At 38.3% G+C, this 19,679-nt stretch overlaps 1 protein-coding gene across 2 annotated transcripts in view; it reads left to right on the top strand.

The window, feature by feature from the left end:
• The window catches only part of homer2 (homer scaffold protein 2), a 34,748-nt gene that overhangs the window by 7,659 nt on the left and 7,410 nt on the right, over nucleotides 1–19,679 (top strand). For both annotated transcript variants that reach the window (XM_044203924.1, XM_044203913.1), the window contains exons 2-6: nucleotides 4,871–5,027; nucleotides 14,350–14,481; nucleotides 14,775–14,867; nucleotides 15,556–15,695; nucleotides 19,517–19,673. In XM_044203924.1, the coding sequence (XP_044059859.1) occupies nucleotides 4,871–5,027; nucleotides 14,350–14,481; nucleotides 14,775–14,867; nucleotides 15,556–15,695; nucleotides 19,517–19,673 (679 nt within the window). The remainder of the gene's footprint in view (nucleotides 1–4,870; nucleotides 5,028–14,349; nucleotides 14,482–14,774; nucleotides 14,868–15,555; nucleotides 15,696–19,516; nucleotides 19,674–19,679) is intronic.

Below are 19,679 nucleotides of genomic sequence, written 5' to 3'. Positions count from 1 at the left end.
ATCCAGTGAAATCAATCAACCTAATGCTTTTTATCTCGGAAAAGCAGATCACTGGATTCCACTAACAGTTGTGTGAGTGCATCCATGTGTTCAGCAGTGGCCTTTCACTTCTCTTCCCCTGCCAGTGTGAGCTGGCTCCAGACACCGCCACTGCAAAGGTCAGCTTGTGTGTGTGTGTGTGTGTGTGTGTGTGTATGTAAAGCGACAACAGTGATCTGTATAATGGGTTTTAGTTGTTCCCAAAACAGATGAAGAGTGAGATTAAGCTTAAAGGGGACAGTGAATTTATTAGGCTTTCATTTCTGTGAGAACCATAATCCCAGTGGAAGTAAAAGCTTTATTAGCTCATGAAATTTTGATGCCTGCTTGCCTGTCTGTCTAACATTATTTTCACCAGGAACTCATAGTAGTGCATTTAATACTAAATTTGAATGGCCACTTGACAACAATGGCACCATCTGTACCCTGTTAATGCAACCTCTAGCCTTGCCATACAGGAGAAGATGTGTTAGGAGTTATGTTTCTGCTAGCTTTAACAGGCGTTTGTTTGGAATCATTTTAGCGACTTTTTAAGAACATGCTCTCAGATGATTTGGATTTAGGCTTATTTTTCTAAGCACATCTCTGTGCTAAAAAATGCAATATATGTAATGGTTTTTATTGTGCATGAATGATTTTTTGCTGCGCCAAGCAAAGTGTGGCTGTGCCCACTGTGTCCAGCTCAGCACCCTTGTGCCCACTTCACACATTTTGTTGAAACCCTTCATGTCATAAAAGTAAACGGCAGGCCAAGAAGGGAAAGCAAATAGAGGAAGAAAGAATACTAGAAAGTATCAGGATTTCACAAGGTTTATGACACAAAACTGATGTTGTAGGAAGTTAGCTAGAAAAGCTTTCTCCTGGGAGCATGTTTGTAACCAAGTGGGACCATGTACAGTTGAGATTAGTGATCTGTTGTCATATCGTACTTCCCACAGAGATGGCCATTCTCAATTGAGAATGACTTCCGGATGGGAGCCGAAACGTCTTGATTCTGAAAACAGTGTCCAGATGACTACGACTGAAATCTTTTCTACGATAGAACACTCCTGAACGAATGAGGGACTACACCATCTGTTGTCATATCAAATTGTTTTCAGTAGCCCCTGATCTGAAGCATATAAGGGACTTTACAGAGAATGAGCCTACCAGAATCTAACTAATCATTAATTGGAAGTGAAAAATGATGCATACAAACAAAACTATTAAACAAAAAAGTAAAGGACACCAAACAGCTTTAACGGCCACCAGCCTTAAGGGCTGTTCCTACAGACATTTACAATGGCAAAAGTTCAGACCAAAATCAGTTAATTTCAATAGAATCACTGCGATCAATGGATTTACTTATGGCAAACCCTCGTGATGGTACTGACTTTTGAGGGAATATAGGAGAGTCCAAAATGAAGGAAGCTATCATAGGAGCTGTGTCAACCTTCTAATTTTATATAAATGCACGTGTGCGTTGCCATACACATTCCTGCTGTCGATCAACAGTTGATGGTGGTAAAGCACCAAGACACATAGTAAACTCCCAGCAGTGGCAGTGACGACAAAGGCTGCTAGCAAGTCAACATGGATGTAAACAATGCAGGATTTAAAATGTTTAATTAAAAAAATGCACAGCACATTTGTTAGACCTCAAGGATCCACACAATACATTTTGGTGAGAAACACTGAATGTAAAGATAACTTTTGTTTACAAGAAAACTCCACAGGGCACCTTGACTTATTGTTCAGTTAGCAATCAAGAGCGCATGTAGTCAATACATCATGAAGCTTACAGTGATACTTACATATTGCACGAGGACACATGAATGAATTTCACAGTGACGCTTTTTGGTGTGACCGTGCACTTGGATCCATGGAGAAGATGACGAAGATTATCCAAGGACATATTTTCAAGAAAAAGAAGCAACATGTAAAGGATACAGGACAAAAAATGTAATGTATAAATTGCATAGATAACGAGATAAGAGGAAAAAGAGAAACACACAGTGGCAATTTACCAACTTTTCCTTGTAGGCTATAAAGAGGAGTGTTATATCAAGCAGTGTGTGCAAATTCTGAAAGAAACATTCACTTCACATTTTGATTCCCACCAAGATAAGTACTTCCTATATTCTCCCCCATATTCTTCATCTACATCCATTTTTGAGTTCTTGAAGAGTCCTCTGATCCCTCTCATCCAGCCACTCCACTTAATTATCCCTCGCTCTTGGAACTTTATAGAAGAGCATCACAACCACCTGCACTCACCTTTTTTAAAATGAGAACTTTCAGTGGATAATTTAAACCTGCTGGGTCCAGTCCCTGTAAAGCACTACCATTAAAGGGAAGTGCAACTGGTTTTTTGCTTTCAGCAGTGGTCAAGTGCCTGTATAGTTTGCATGGAACTGAGAATATGTGTGTTCTGCATGCAGGTGTGGTTATTTTTACCACAAGCTGCACTTGAGCAATGTCCTTGAAATATTCTTGGATGTGACAGCATGGCTCTTGAATCTGGTAAAGAGAGAAGAGTATGAAACGGCAAATTCTTGTCTTTAAACTGTCTAACAGTAGTAAAGCTTATATATTTTTCTTATGTCATTTTTTATTAATCAAAACTAACACGATAGCCGGAAAAAAGACCAAGCTTGTGACCTTTCTCAAGATTTGATTAAATGCGTGGCTCTTCCATCTTTCCTAAATCATAAAATTTGGAGAAAACATAAAAAGAGGAGAAGAGGATTTTTTTGAACATATTTCTCAACAGCTTTCAACTCTCGACATCCGAGTCAGTCATGGGTAGAGACTGCTTTTTGAGGGTTAAAGTTTAGGCATTTATTTGTGATGGTTAGGGTAAGGTGCTAGGGAAAGCATTGTCAACGACTGTCCCCCACAGGGATAGTGAAATGTGTGTGTGCGTGTGTGTGACAGAGAGAGAGAGAAGATAATCACAGTGTCTAGAGAGAGAGAGACAGAGAGAGATGTGTTTGTGTATGTCATAAAGAGGAGGAGCATTTTCACTGTATTTTTTCAGTCTGCAGTCATTCAAGTTTAACAGGCGGTCTGATCTTGCTCCTTCATCCCCATGTTGGTGCTCTTCTGAATCACACAGGCAGCAGGCTGCTCATTGCTGGGAGGCAGATTACTTCACCCTCTCAAAGATAGATGACATAATTTTGAACTTTTCCGCATCACAATCATTGTTGAATTGGATTTTCATAGCTAATTCTATTTCGGATTTGGCTCCAAGTTGGTAAAATACCCAGATTTGCACCTTTTTTACTTAAACATGTTTTGTAAGTTAAATCTAAATAGATTGTATAAGGGACTCAGAAGGATTTGGATTCAGTAAGAAGATTCGATGATGGATTTGGATTAGATAAAATTACCAGATATAGCAGTACCACTAGGAAGGACAGAAACTCAACTTGTGAGTCATGTGAATACTGGCTGAAATGATTAGGAAGCTGAGCAGAGTTTTCATTTACTTATTATTCCCAAGATGGATGGAAGTCATGTTAACATAATGTTTCCCAAAAAAATGGTTAAGAGCTGTTGTGCAGTCAGCTGAACAAACAGATTTTTTCGAAACTAAGCTAACGTTTTTACAGACTGCTAAAGGCTAGAGAGAGGAGAAGCAATTGGAAGTAGTAATTTTTAATAGGGCTGGGTGATGAGGCTAAAATTAAACATGATATTAATAAGAAAATATTCCATTATAAATGCAGATCATGATGACAGCACATGTATACAAAATCACATATATAAAATAATCCAATTGATGTTCACTGCATTGTTTCAGCAAAACAGAAATTCATATTGTCGATGTTTAACTACAAATGTAATGAGTTAATGGACGAATAGAAAGATGTATGATCAGAACGACATGTTGGCATTAGTGTAGTAGTGTAGGGATAATGTTACTGTTGACATCAAATATGTAGTATTTTTTTAAAAAGAGAAGGTGTAATAAGCTGTAGCTTTAGCCTACACCTTTTTCAGTCTGTAGGGAAAAAAATAATTCTAAGTTGCATTGTTTTCTACTGTACTGTTTTGTTTGGAGTAATTGTTGTTGTTGTTTTTTTAAATTCCAAATTATTTAGAGACTAAAATCAGTTTCAAAAGACATCCTGATATGACTGTATCCTCACAATATGATTAAACCAAAACACAATATATGATACTGAGTTATACCAGGCCCTACTTTCTGAGTGGCTGTACGTTACTAACTAAGCACATGGTTCTCTGAATGAACTATGTAATTAAATAAATATTCCAGTGATGTCAACCTCCTATTTTTCTTTACTGAAAACTTACTGAAGACATTTTGAAGTTGGTGGGTTTTTTTTGTTTTTGTTTTTTACAAGATGACAGCAAGCCTTCTCTTGTTTGACTGTGTTGCCACAAGTAGATAATTGTCTCGAATGTATTTGGTGCACAGGGGAAATCTTCCAGTTTACAATGGATGCGAGTGCATACACATACATACAAGTGCACAGTCTCGCACAAACACCTAGATATGTGTTACTGTCACCTACGGGAGGGGAGGGGGTGTTGATGTGCTAATGGCTTTGGGTTGCTATAAGGATTTAGGGTTTGTGTTACATTATCACCTGCCTGTCTGTGCTGAGACTCTCAGGACAGCAGAGCGTCTCTGCAGACATAATGTGATGGAGAGATGTTAAGAACTCAATACACACTGTAACTGTTTGTGTTTGGCTAAATGTTGTGAAATGTGGCTCCTTGATCTGTGGATACTGTCTTGATCTGTGGTTACATATCATGTGTCTTATCTGCAGTGATCCTTCTCTCATGTTGTCCGTCTCCTCTGTCCTCTGCTCTCCAGGGAGCAGCCGATCTACACCACCAGGGCCCATGTCTTCCAAATCGACCCAACCACCAAGAAGAACTGGGTTCCTGCCAGCAAGCAGGCTGTCACCGTCTCCTATTTTTACGACAGCAATCGTAACAGCTACCGCATTATCAGCGTGGATGGATCTAAGGTATGTGTGTGTGTGCATACTGTGTGTGTGTGTAACCATATCAGAAAGAGATGATGGGGAAACATTTAACTGCTCTCAAGAGAGACGGTTGAGGCTGAGGAAGAGCACTCAAAAGGAATTATGAAGCGTGTTAATGTTACATGTGCAGCTCCCATTGATCAGCATCAACCTAACATTGGATCTTTTGATATTTTTGTCTCATACTGCTTGTGAAGTGAGGAAAGTCATCTATGGCTGCCTGTTTTCCGTTCAAACATCTGACTTATTAAAACAATGGAGAAAAAATTGATTGAAATCAATATCATGATATTAATACAGATATTTTCCATTATGGATATACTGTATGGATATGGAAAATGTATGCAAAATCACACGTGAAATAATCAAACTGTTGTTGCAATAAACTGTGTTCCATCATCGTGCATTACATGAAACCAAACTTCATATGTGTATAAAACAGCTTAACAACAAATTTAGTTGTTTTTTTTTTTTTTTTAAATTACATGCTCAGAATCATTCATTTGAACTAGTGCAGCAACTAATTGTTTTCGGTGTTGATTAATCTGGTAATAATTTTTTTCGATTTAATCAAATAATAATAATTGTATAAATGAATTATTAATAAATTAATAATTGTAGTCTAAAATGCCAGAAAATAGTGAAAAATGCCCATCACAATTTTTCAGAGTGCAAGGTGATGTCGTCAAATTGCTTGTTTTGTCTGACTCGGTCCAAAATCCAAACATGATCAAAATTATCAATTTTTGGTTTATTAACTAATTGATTAATCGACTAATCGTTTCAGCACTAATTTGGACAGAAATTTGTAGGACGATATTGATATAGAATCATCACAATAACATGATTTGTCTAGAAGTTGCTAAATAATAATAATCACTCAGCCTTAATTGTAATTTTTATAATATATAAGATAAAGGTTGTTCTTTTGCAGGAAAATTAGTGTCACAGCAGCACAAGCTGAAAAACAAGAATACTATATACATTGTGAGCATCTGCTATATGCATTAAGAAGCACAACAAATAAAAACAGAGATACTATAGCATATACACCATACATAATATAACATTTATAATGTCATTGCCAATTTGTACACAACTACACATTCATGTCTAGGCTCTCAAAGCATCACTTTAAATGTGATTTAGCCTGCTGCCTAGCTAAATGAACCTCTATTAAGATAAATATGAGTTTATGAAAGGCTTACAAATATGTGTTAATAGTTCAGCACAGGACAGAACAGTAACATGAAGGTTGAAATAAAAGTCTGAACATCATTTGAGTCGCAATTAAACTCAATTATCTGTAATTTACTGTCATCAACAAACAGCCGACAGTAGTCATACTTCAAGGACTATAAAGCTTTTAAATAGTGGTCTCACTGTATCAGCTTTTCTTCTTTCCAGTCAAATCCCTCTGCACTGATTTTTGAAATCTGTTTCGCCCATGTGTGTTGAAGAACAAGGAATTGCTTGGTTGTAGAACATGAACTGCATGTGAACAATCTCAGTGGCTTATAAGTAAAAACAACTAATTTTCTGAAATTATTTTGATTTGTCATCACAGCAGCATGATGTGGAGATTTGATCATGCATGTGATAATACACTATATGATGGTAAATGGGCTGTACTTGTATAGCGCCTTTCTAGTCTTCCGACCACTCAAAGCATTCACACAAACTCACAGTGTCTTGCCCAAGAACACTTTGACATGTGGGCTGGGGGAAGCCGGGGTCGAACCGCCGCCCTTCCGATTGTGAACAACCCGCTCTACCACCAAGCCACAGCCGCCCACAACCATATGACGTGCCTGTATCCTGTATTCACACCTTCTTCCTCCACTAACTGAAAGAGTAGATTATGTGTTTCCATGGTGATCAGAGTCTTCTCTCTGTGTGAAAACTGTAGGGGGGTTATGACAGCGGTATCCCTCTGCTGACACTGTCAGGCAATCACCTTTGGCACAATCTTAAATCACACAGATTACCTGTGGAGCCACTTCAGGGACTGAACGGGTTGACAGCTGTTTGAATGTGTTTATGTCTTCATAGTTGGTCCTTTTGCACTTCTCTGTTTGGGTGAAGGGCCTGTTGAGTTTGGTGTTAGGATTACCAACCTGACAGCTGACAGAAGGGTTGGTCTCACAGGAACTCAACATAGATGAATGAATGTAGAGTATTTGCACAGCAAGCATGTCCTGCTATTGCTAAGGAGAAACTGTTCTTAACAGTGACAAATAAATGCAAACCGCATATGAGATTTTTTGTGTGTGTGTGTGTGTGTGTGTGTGTGTGTGTGTGTGTGTGTGGAGGGGGTATTGAATAAATGCTAGAAACCAGAGACGCAAGACTCTAATCCATTATGTCATCAAGCAGCACTTATGGAGCTACAACACTTACAATACTACTTGTTTTATCTTTCACGTCCCTTATCAAAAAAATCTGTTTTCTTAGTAAGAAGGAGATTGGAAATCTACTTTATTTCTGTCTGGAGGTATATGTATTTTTGTATGTCGTCTATATCCTCGAGGCCAGGGGTCTTCTCTCTGCTCTCCCACTCCTGTCATCCTCCCAGTCCTCCTATCTCTCTACTCTCTTGTAACCTTGAGTAACAGAGCAGTATGTGTCATAAAATGTCTGCAGGCAGCAGCAATATGTGACTTATGAGGATTAAAATTTATGAAATAAGATGTTATCTCAGTTTGAATAGAGATGACTCCTGCTGATTTCAATTTGATCCGTTTTCAGTTAAAGTGATGTCGGTTTGAGCAAAGTAACTGAAAGCGAGGAAATGTTGAGTCATATCAAATAAATGTTAAATATAGTTTCTAGTTTGTAAACTAGCTGCAAGGGAGACAGGTCTGTCTAGAACAATAGTCTGTGCTGCTGTACACACTAACTGTGACAGACCGTCAACTTATATTCGTCCATCCGCGATGGCCGGGCAACTTGCTGATGATGATATGGCAAGTGGGGGAGCATATCAGCACTTTTGACTCTCGCTCATCCTGAATCGTGCTTCTCATACAGCGATGTACGAAGCACTATGACAACACAGTGAAGAGTTTTCTTGCTCTACTTTCTGAATTATTATAACTTCCCTAACATATAAAAAAAACTTTCAGCTCTTTTCTATGCTTTTTTTCCCTTAATATTTTTCTCTCCTACATCTTACTCTCTCTTTTTAACTACTTATTTTTTTCTTTATTTCTTACTAATTCTCTCACAGCCATTGTCCAAAATTTACATTTTGGCTCATGTGCCAAGGGCTGGTGAGCAAAGTTTCTGCCAAGAATAGGAATTCATATTCCACTAAGTGAGCTTGTTAAATGTGTTGGTAGGTTTGCCAGATGTTCAGTTTTTAACTAATTTAATGTATACACCAATATTGCAACCTACAGCCAAGTTCCCTGTGTTATCATCACCTTACTCCCCTATAAAACTGTGGCTGCACCCCAAGTACACCATGCAGTTTCTCTACCTGTGTGTCATAAAGTTTCGTTTTCACCAAGAAAAAGCGTTAGTTCCACTGGGGATGAAGGGGACATGTCCGCTCTGTGCTTCAGAGTCCGGTATTTGCCGACACACTTTTAAGTTGTTGTTCGGGTGAATCACTAAAATCAAGCTATATCAGGTACTTTACTGTATACACAGCCGTCATGATGAGGGAATGCACTGGGTTGATACAAGTCCCAAAACAATCATCCATTAGGATTATGGTGTGCTCACACCAAAGCTGTTATAAGCTACTGTGCTTGTAAACAGCATTGCATATCACTATTTTGTCAGAAAAACAAACTGGGACAACAAATATCAAAAAACATGAATTTCATCTAAAGCATGATATCTATTTACTCTTCCATTGAAAAGGCTGTGGTGCATCAGCCGACTGTCAAGACTTAAGGCAGAATCGTACTTCCAGCCTTAGAAGCTGAATGCTGTAATGCTGTTTATTGTGACTGAAATTGCCCATTTGTTGTCTAGTCTCAAGCTTGAATTATAGTTCTGCAAATATATGCGTAAAGGACTCTGTGGATCTATGCAGGGGAGGGTGTTAGGGCGAACCATAGATTGTAGAGGAGCCGACAAATTTCAGCAACCCTTTGTGACAAGCCAATTGATCCAACTTCCTGTCAGGACAGCTTCTTAAGTACATTCATATTCACATTACCCATGCATGTTGGCTTATTTGCAGCCTGGAGAAGCGTGTTCCAGCCAGTAGTTCTCATAGTCATGAAGCTAAATTTAATATTATCTAAGATCAGAGCATTAATAATACAAAGAAATAACACACAATTTCTTTTTTTATATTAGGCTGCCACTATTATGAGTATGGAAAGCATGAAGGCCAGCTCAGTCATAGTATGTAAGCCAGTAGATCTTCATAAGTTTATGCAGAAATACAGAAAACAGCCTACGCTTTAAGATTTTGATGTGGAGCACCCCTGACTCCAACTAAGTTAACCCCATCCCTCCCTTCAAAAACCAAACCTGTGTCATTGCCACCAGGGAACAGTGTTTTTGCTGTCCTTAATATGATAAGATGAAATGCATCAGGTCATTAAAGTGGTTGGCAGACATGCAAAAAATATTTAACATTTCCTCATCTACATCACACCTCTGCTTGATGAGCAATCGCAAATTTCCATTTTGCTGTCTGCTTTGATGAGAGGACGCAGCGACCATCATCTCATCTTTCTTTGGCTGTGTTTCAGTTATAACACCACTGCCAGTTCCTCCTGTTCATCATCATGACTATCCTCGCTGCCCATTTGTCGCCATTATTTTGATATATGTATATCCTTCAAAAACCAGGCTTTGTGCTGCACATTCAGCTGTAACTCACAGAAATCTGCAATTGTTGACCACAGTAAAATAGGGTGAGGTACTCAAAAGAAAAGTTATGAGAAAGTAGAGTAATACTGACCCATTTACCTTTTTAAATTTTTTTTTTATCATGTTTTTTGTTTTGTTTTTTAGACAAAAACCCTTTTATAATATATGGAATGGATTCACAAGTTAGCCAAGGGTTTTGGCTCTCCAGAAAACCAAGATAACATTTTTTATCATAGCTACAACTCTGTGTAGCGGTGATGTCCTTTTTTTTTTTTTTTTTTAGCTATGACAGTCTTCTGGCATTTGGTGCATGACAAGTGATCACAGCTCTTTCCCTCCCATATACTTCTCTGCCATGTTCTACATCTCTTATCTTATTTACTGACTATGCAGATTCTGTGCCCTCTGCAGACACATAATCAGCCGAAGGAAGATTTCTCCTATAACCTCCTGGCTGTCTCTGAGTTTCTAACTGACCCTCAGGCCATTGGCCTGCCAAGCTTCGCTCTGCGCCTCATGTGCCACTTGATCCGAAGCCCGGCTCACCACCGGCACAGCTGCCAGCGTCACTCTGCTCTCCCTCCCTCTGTCAAACCCTCCTACTCACACTCGCTTGCTTACTGAGTCGTACACTCATACATGCCAGCACACAGTCACAAGGCCCAGGGGCAACCAGGTAGTCCTGTGTATTAACTTACAGATCAGTAGTTGGGATTCCACATCATTTGTCTATACCGTTTTTTTTTTTCTTTCTTTCTTTTTTTTAATCTATTGATCCTCATGTTTCTGTAGGTGTTCAACCATAGTATAGGATCAATAACCTGTTCAAAGACTTGTCACAATATTTTTCTTTTTCAATATACAGACGGGTGACAAATTAAAGGAAAAGCCAACATAAACTGTCTGAGTAAGGTGTTGAGCGACCGCGAGCTGTTAGAGCAGCAGAAAATGCTCCTTGGCATAGATTGTCCAAGCCTCTGAAACTCTACCAAAGGATATTCCCTCATTTGGTGTTTTGATCTCAGTTGGACTGAGATCTGGTGACTGTGAAGGCCATATAATACACTCATCAAACCATTCAGTGAGCCCTGTAGCATCATTCGTTATGTTTCTCTACTTATTTATTCAGGTTTTCCCTTTAAATTGTCACCATCCTGTAAATCACAATATTAAGTATGATATGGCAAAAATGTTCCAAATTACATAAAATAATTACATTTACTGACTTGGTCAACAAAATGGCAAAAAAATAGTAATAAATGCCCATTATAATTTAAAATTAAAAGGCCAAGTTGTGATGTCTTCAAATGTCTTGTTTTTGTTCATGAAATAGTCCAAAACCCAAAGAGATTCAGTTTATGAAGCTGGAACTAGGGGATGTTTGGTATTTTTGCTTGAAAAATTACTATATTTGTTTCAGCTATATCACTCAAAACTCTTCATGTGTAAAATAAAAACTTCAATAACAATAATGTTTGAGTTTTGAGTGAGCTTCAGGCGTTCAGAGCAGGACACTGATGTAGGCTTTAGGTCTGTAGTGTCTGGTTTCATTATCCTGTTACACACCAAGGTGGCAGATTCAGTTACTTACCGTAGCTTTACTTTGTACCTTTCCACCTATTGGTTATTTAAAAAACAAGCTTATCTAGTCTTATTTTACCATTTTCACTAATTTTTACAGGCCCTTTTTATATTCTTAAATCAAGAGTCAGTTACATTAGTTTTCTGTCATCTCAGGCATATAGTATCAGGCCAACAAGGTATAGGTTAACTACCTCAGTTCAATTCTAAATTGAATTTGGCAAGTCAGTTGTCAATTTGAAGATGTGAAACTTCAAGCAGGAGTTCTGAACATGAACTGTAGAGAAAGTTCTTACAGGGTTTCTAGCAAACAAAGGAGATGAAATTGAGAAGAAATTTGGACTCTAATTGTCTGACAACATATGATAACTGATAAATCTGAGGTTAATCTGCGTCAGTTTTTCAAAAGGAAATAATGCATTTTGATTCATATTTCTGTTCACCTAAGTCTGTCCATTATTATTTAAAAAAAAAAAAAAAAAAAATCCTGCAGCAATGGCCCAGTTTCTCCACAATGACCATTAAAGTTTCATCTTATCTTAACGCTGCTCTTTGAGCCAACTCGGTGAGCTCTGTTAAATATTCACTCAGCTGCTTGAGATGAGACGTGTGAGTGGTGTTCAGGCTTTGCCCAAGTTCCTCTTCTGAGGAAATTAGGTAATATTTGTTTTGATGAAGCCTTATTTTAAAATATGACTACCAGCACTTAAATTGCCACTCTCCTTATAACCCCTTGATGCGGGAATGCAGCCTGAATCGGAGGTTGTAACTGTAATGTTTCCAGTATGTGACACTGATGAAGGTCTTTTTTGTGTATGCACACTGATCTCTCACTTTAGGAGCCATTAGCATTGTTCTTGGGACAAAAATGTCTAAGAGGATATTGATTGTGTGCTAATGTGCTTGTTGTGATAACTTAGTCTCTGCTTTTTGGATCTCTGTGTCCAGTAATGATGCAGTGTAAAGTATTAGCTCAGTCTCTGCTTTTTGGATCTCTGCGTCCAGTAATGATGCAGTGTAAAGTGTTTTAACACCTCAGCCACTAAAAAAGATTTAGAGGGAGACGGTGGGGGTGTAGAAAAGGACACGAGTCTGTCAGCAATTTGAATTCTTGAATCCTGTGTTCAGAGCCATGTTGCTATGAAACAAGGGTTGCACTGTGATTAAACTGTCTTCTATTGTTTCTTAATTGTTGGGATAATTCGCATGTGCTATTTTTATTTTCTCTTATATCTTGGTAGTAGAGATTGGGTTTGTGTACATGTACCATAGGAAATTAAAGATGCTTGTGTATTTATTTATTTATTTATTTATTTATTTTAAAGATGATTTTTTTTTGCATTTCTTTATTTCACAGTAGAGAGAGACAGGAAAGGCAGGGGGTAGAGAGGGGGGATGACATCCAGCAAAGGGCCAGACTCAAACCCAGGCTGCTGCGGTTCATATAGCAGCAGTAAACGCACACAAATCAATGCAGTCTGGTCAGGCTGAAATACTGTTTTAAGCATCTGTTGGTTTCTACTGTCGCTACCTCGTGCACTAGTTACAATTTTTGACTGCAGCAGATGTTTTCTGACTTAGTGCAATAGCTACAACAGGTGAATGTGTAATGTAGTAAATATGGACATTGTGTCTTCACTACATAGTGTGTGTCTGTTTGTGTGTGTCAGTGCTTTATTTATTTATTTATTTATTTATTTATTTATTAATCAATCAAATCTTAATTTGGAATTGAGCGGTACAAATGTTTTGCATAAACTTAAAGTATATACCTGCCCCACCCACATCCTCCCACCCCATGGCGGCATCCCTCTTAACAACTGCTTGACCATAATGAGTGTGGTGTAATGTGCAGCTACGTGTAACCACATCTCCAAAGTGGAAGAGTTTGCATTATTAATACAGGCAGTAGACAGCTCAAGTAATACAATGTTATGAAAATATGTCAGCCATTTTCTGTGATTGTAAGGTGGCAGCTGTCTTTGGACTAAATGTTTTTTGGCAGCTGTAAGACCCCCTTTAACAATTTGTGTTGTCTTTCATTTGACTTTGTCATCATTAAGTAGTAGCAAAGTCTGTTTGTGTGGTATGGTATGGCCTTACCTGTCAGACAAAACCTTGGATACTCAACCCCAAAATTCTTGAACAGAGGGACACTCCAACATCATGTGTTAATAGTTTCCCAGTGAATTAAGTTGGCCCATATTACAATTCTGACTCTGTACTTATTTCATGTGAAACCTGGTGATGGGCCTATAGTAAACTCTGGGTCAATGTTTGTGGGTTGAAGATTAATTCTTTGATTAACAGAACATTGTGAGACATTGAGACTCAGCAAAAAATGTCATTATGTGACTGACTATTTGCCATCATGTACTTATATTTAATGTCTTTTGCTTTTAATGTATAAAATGTGTTCCCTCTAAAGAGAGAATACAAAAGGTAATTACTCTTTGAGTACTTCTCTCAAAGAGTATTTCTCTACAATGCAAAGCAATTATGTATACGAAGAAAACATGCATATAAGTGGATCATCCTAAGAAATAAATATGCCAGTCAAACTTGTCATGGTGTGCATGGTGAAAGACATGGGCAGGGTATTACATATTTATTCTGCTATGAATGGAGCTACAATAGGGGATTGTCCTTTGCTAAATCAATAGAACTATTCATCATGTGAATGCATCTGCTGGAGCCCCTTCTCTAATATGTCCTCGCTGAACGAGACACACAATTTTTAAAAGCCAGCAGCAGGCACCTTTCTGAAGGAGTGTGCTGGTCAGATGGATCAGAGAACTATGCTGGAAGTCTATACATCTGTATTGATTACCTGTATGATCTTCAATCTGGCCAGGAAATTAATGCTAAGTATTTTTTGTCCTAATAGGTGATCATCAACAGTACCATCACACCCAACATGACTTTCACCAAGACATCGCAGAAGTTTGGCCAATGGGCGGACAGCAGGGCCAACACTGTGTTTGGACTGGGCTTCGCTTCGGAGCAGCAACTGGCCAAGGTGAGAGGAAACATTTCACTTCATCACATGAAGTCACAAAAGCATCCATGTAGCTCTTAGAGACAACTGATTTATGTATTTGTCCTAAAACTCGAGTGTGACAGTGCACAATTTGTTATTAATTGAACATCAGGTGGGGAAAGAATTTAAGGGTCTGATTCTTAAATCCTCACTATCACTAGATAATTGCTTCCATGATCTCCAAAAACTTTTCAAGATGAGCTGAAATGCATATGACAGTTTTTATTGCCACTAATCATCACGGCTCTTTCACTTCTCACTCATATTTTCAGTTTGCTGAGAAGTTCCAGGAGGTAAAAGAAGCAGCCAAACTAGCAAGGGACAAATCTCAAGACAAGGTGGAGACGTCGAGTAATCACTCCCAGGTAAATTACATCTCTCTTCTGTCTGAAATTCTGATTCAGTACAACACCTCTGCTGTCCAACTGTGGCTTCTACAGAGTGAAATGTGGCGACACTGCAGAGAAAATGAGCTATGAAAACTTTCCTTCACAAACACCAAAGAGTACAGATGCTGTGTTTGTCAATACAACAGAAATCATTCATTTAATAGTGCTAATCATCATGAATGAAAGGTAAAACCTGGAAGGCACCACAACAATTAAGAGAAAAAGGAAACAAGTGAGAGTAATTAATCAATAAAACATTTCTCAGTTCTGCACAAATTATCTCAAATTGGTGATTCTGTCACTAAGTAAATGGCATTGATTTCGAGGTAGATCCAGCAGTCAGTGCCCGGTCACTGGCTGCCAGGCCTGCACTGACTCCAGATGGCAGGAATCAGACTCAGCTCTGAGACATAGAAAGCTGCTGGGCTATATGACATGATAAATACTGGCAACAGTTTTTCTTCACCCCTCCACTGTCATAGCTGACGTGTCCCAGGTGTTTGGAGTGTTTCACTGAAAGAAGCCCAGGGCCCTTTCTTCACAGTCAGACCAGGATTTATGAGACAAATTTTAATCTATCAGACCTTTAGAGAGCTGCAGGTAAGCTTTGACTGAATCAAAACCTGCCCTGAACCATAACGAGTCTCCATCTGTCTCCTACCAGGAGTCTGGACGTGAGACGCCCTCATCCAACCAGGCATCCAGCATTAATGGGACAGATGATGAGAAAATCTCTCATGTCGGTCCGGAGGCTGCTGTGCTGAAGAGCGAGAACGAACGTCTCAAGAGTGCAGTAGAACAGAGGTAAGGTTTCATTTCATGGAAACATTGGAAGAACATCTTTAATGTGACGTGCATCTTATTTGCTATTAATGCGTTTCCCCCTAAATGATAAATTCATTCTTTTTATATTTAATCAATAACATAAATCCATGTGATCTATCAGCCTTCGTCCTCATGCCTACTCCGCATCACAACAGTGAGATTAATGGGTAATATTTTATTTGGATAGTCCACCTACAGATAGGTTATAGAGTATATGTAACATTTCAACTGTTTCACTTTGTCTGTATATGTAACAGATATAACAGATTATCAATAGAGTATATGTGACAATTCATGAACATACCCTAACCGAGATGTTTTTGTGCCTAAACCTAACCAAACCTTAACCACAGTGGTTTAATATCAGGAAATGGTTTTATTTGTGTGTAGGATATCTCTGAACAGAATGCAGAGACAGCTTAAAGAGGGGTGCCTTCCATAACCCCCCACCCCCTCCAAATCAGCGACTCTACTTCCTTTCCCACAGCTGTAAATGAGTTGTGAGACCATTAGGCCGCTTTGACCAGATATCAAACTAAGATTGGTGTTTACATTTAAGACAATCAAAGCCCTCTTAGAGGATGCAGAAAACAGGACAGGATTAACAACTGACTGCTAATGGCCCTGGGGGACCATGTTTAAGATTAGCCAGGCCTCCCTAATGGCAGGGAAGCTGAAGCCCTGGCGTGCCTGGTATTTTATTTTTATCAATCTACATGAAACTAGAGTGGAATACTACTCAAGATAGGATTTATTAAAAAAAAAAAAAAAAAAAAAAAAAAAAAGAGGTGCAACATCACAGTTGGACCGACAGAACCAAGGATGGAACTGCCAGATTAAAATGTGTGTCTGAACACACAACTGTGCAGCCACTCATCACTCACCCTGGGATGCTCCCCCGGACAGTCAAACTCCCCCTCCTTCTGCTTGCCTCTCCTCGCCTCTTTTCAAACAAAAACTCTTTTCGAAGAAACCTGTGTGCTTCTAAAATTCCACAATGCTATTAATTTGTTACTTTTGTTATTGTTTGAATGTGTACGTTTGTAGTCTTAACTATATTAGCAATTTACTACAACTTTAACATACGTGCAACTTGTGGGATTTAGTTATAAAGCCAGGTATTAATATCTCAATAACCATTAGTTCAGCACGTCCACTGATTGGTCAGATGCTTCTCTGAACTTAGCGTTGTATTGAGTCATTGTTGTGTCTTTCTTTGTTAGTAATGTTAGTAATAAAATGTAAATATAAAGTCGTTGCCTTGGTTTTCTATAACTTAATCCAGTCATGTTACGTATTGTTCCTTGTTTATCTTGCTACCTGAGTTCAGGTTAATTCCCAAAGCTCATTTGTGCGTTATAGACACTCTTGGCTGAGAAACTGTTATCAGTGCTTGTTGTGTGGAAATTATATCGCTGGATGAATAGTTAAAGTGGTTCTGCTTAATAATTCTGATTAACGCTGTAACTGAGCTGAACTTTAATTACATATTATGGTGAATAATTCTTGAAACTACTGCTGTTTCCAAACACGTAGATTTCCTACATGTGAAACAGTTGAATTTTTGAATATCAACTAATAAGCTGTTGAAATGTTACAAATACTCTATAAACTATCTGCAGGCAGACTATCCAAATAAAGTATTACAGATTAATGCAATATCTAAATAAAATATCATACAATTATTATTTTTTTTTGTTGTTGTATAATTTCAGCAACAGTTAAGCTCCAACTCTGATCCATGTTACATGTAACACTGATGTTCAAAGTACTTTAAAACGCTGTTTTAGGGTCTTATTGTTTTCTCTTCTCTCAGATTTTTTTAATTCTGAAATTGTCTCATCGTGACCAAATAAATTAAAATTGATGTGACATGTAAGCTGTATAAACGTTTTCTAGAGTAGCAGCAGAAAATGCACAGGTGTTGGGAATCTGGTTCTTTGAATGTAAACTAAGCAGTGGATACTGTTTAAGGAGTCATGGACCAATGTTGCACTGCGATCACAATGCTTGGTCAGAATCAAATACACTACACATAAAACATGCGTATTTACCACCTTTCATCCATCACAATCATTCAAGTATTTTCTAGAGTTTAAAAGATGGCGATCTAAAGGTGTCTGCCCAACACATGGCTTTTACTACAGCATGTAGACAATTTGACGTTTACTGAATGATCGAAATTGGTCTCACAAATCAGCAAAACTCACTTCAAGGAGCATCATATCATTTTAACTCCAAACACAGCAGCTCCCGATCTCTTTGTTTTTTTTCTTATGTCTCTGCACCAAACTGTGCTCAAATGTTCGCCTGCTTCACTTTATTGCTACTGGGATGATATCACATCCCCAAAGGGCTCAGAAATCATCTGATCTAATCTAAAGAGTGACGCTGCTCTACTCCACCATTTGATCTGGCCTTTATATTCCAGATGCTGAGTATATAAAAATCGGTAATTGCATGAAACACCAGCTGTGGTTCCAGATGGGATTAAAATGACCTCAGGGCATCGGAGTCAACTACAGTAAATGAAGTTAGCCAGAATTAGTACTGGATAGCAATAAAAAAAATCACTTGATATATTTGATCCAGATGGGATAAAAGGCCCTAAGGTAAAGAAAAGACCAATTAGCAGACCTTCCCTAGCAATACTTAAGACTTGATACACACAAGAAAATAAGAATTAACTAAACATCTGCTTGAGTGGTGTGGGTATTGCTTTATTTTATGGGTCCAGTAATTTCCCTAGAAAGGAACTGATATATAATCGTGCAACCTTCAAGAAGCTTCCTGGAGAGGACAATGTTATTTATTTATTTAGTTATTTATATATATATTTTTCTTTTCTATTATGTGGCTTTTCTGATATAAATTTTTTTATTGGTGGTTGACCTAATAAAAAAAATTATATGTATATTGTTCATATTCTTCATATATTGTTGTAAAATCACATGATTTTGACATGGAAAAAAAAAATTATGCCAACTAACTATTGTATACATTGTTTTAATTCAATGGCCTCTTCACTTCTCATCCGGTTGATATGACTATAATTAGTAGCAAATTGGAAAGTTCCTTCCAGGAAACATCCTAGTTAAATTAGGAAATTACAGAAAAATAAAGCTTTATCATTGTGTTTAAAACATTGATTCTAAAGATTGTTGTTAAAGGAAAGACATTTGTTTCATAGCAGTGCATCAAGCTTACATGTGTCGTTGAACTTCTGCAAGTTGTGGTTGTAAAACACAGTTTGGTCCACCATTGTTCCCTGTCTTTATTGGCCCCTTTTCATGCCTCCACAAGGTTTTGGGGTTTTGTTTTGTGGAAGTGTGTCACAGCAGTGAAACAGCCGAGGACTGCAGAATGCTGCGGTGCAAGTCTGTCCACATTTGATGGAGAGCAGCACACTTCAACCCAGCCATGCATAAGGAAGGGAACAGTGATGCATGCTAAATATACATCAAAACCTCTCCAACCTTATTGATAAGACAGAAAGACACACACTATGAAAAGATAGCTAACTATGTTGGTACGTATCAGGGATACAGCTCATTAGACCTTTAAGACTTTTCCCACTTTCTTTCTTTTCCTTTTTTATGGTCTAAATATCTGCTGACAGTGTGATATACATAACCGCTAATTAAATAGTGACGACTGGAAGGATTTTGTAGCATTATGTGTCATGTCATTGGGCAGAAGCCCCAGGCATTTCAACACTAACCTGTCTAAATTTTCCTTCCATTAATAACTCTCCTCCTGGATCTCTCTCTCTCTGTCTCTCTGTCTCTCCTGTCTGGCAGCAACACCAACGCCAAGAAGTGGGAAACAGAGCTGCAGACTTTAAGAGAAAATAATGCCAGGCTGGTGGACGCACTGCAGGAGTCCTCAGCTAATGTAGAGAGCTGGAAGAAACAACTTAGTGCCTGCAAGGAAGAGAGTGACATGCTCAGGGAAAAGGTAATA

This window comes from Siniperca chuatsi, linkage group LG1, assembly GCF_020085105.1.
Source record: "Siniperca chuatsi isolate FFG_IHB_CAS linkage group LG1, ASM2008510v1, whole genome shotgun sequence".
Classification (NCBI taxonomy): domain Eukaryota; kingdom Metazoa; phylum Chordata; class Actinopteri; order Centrarchiformes; family Sinipercidae; genus Siniperca; species Siniperca chuatsi.
This window is presented reverse-complemented; position numbering and strand designations above follow the sequence as displayed.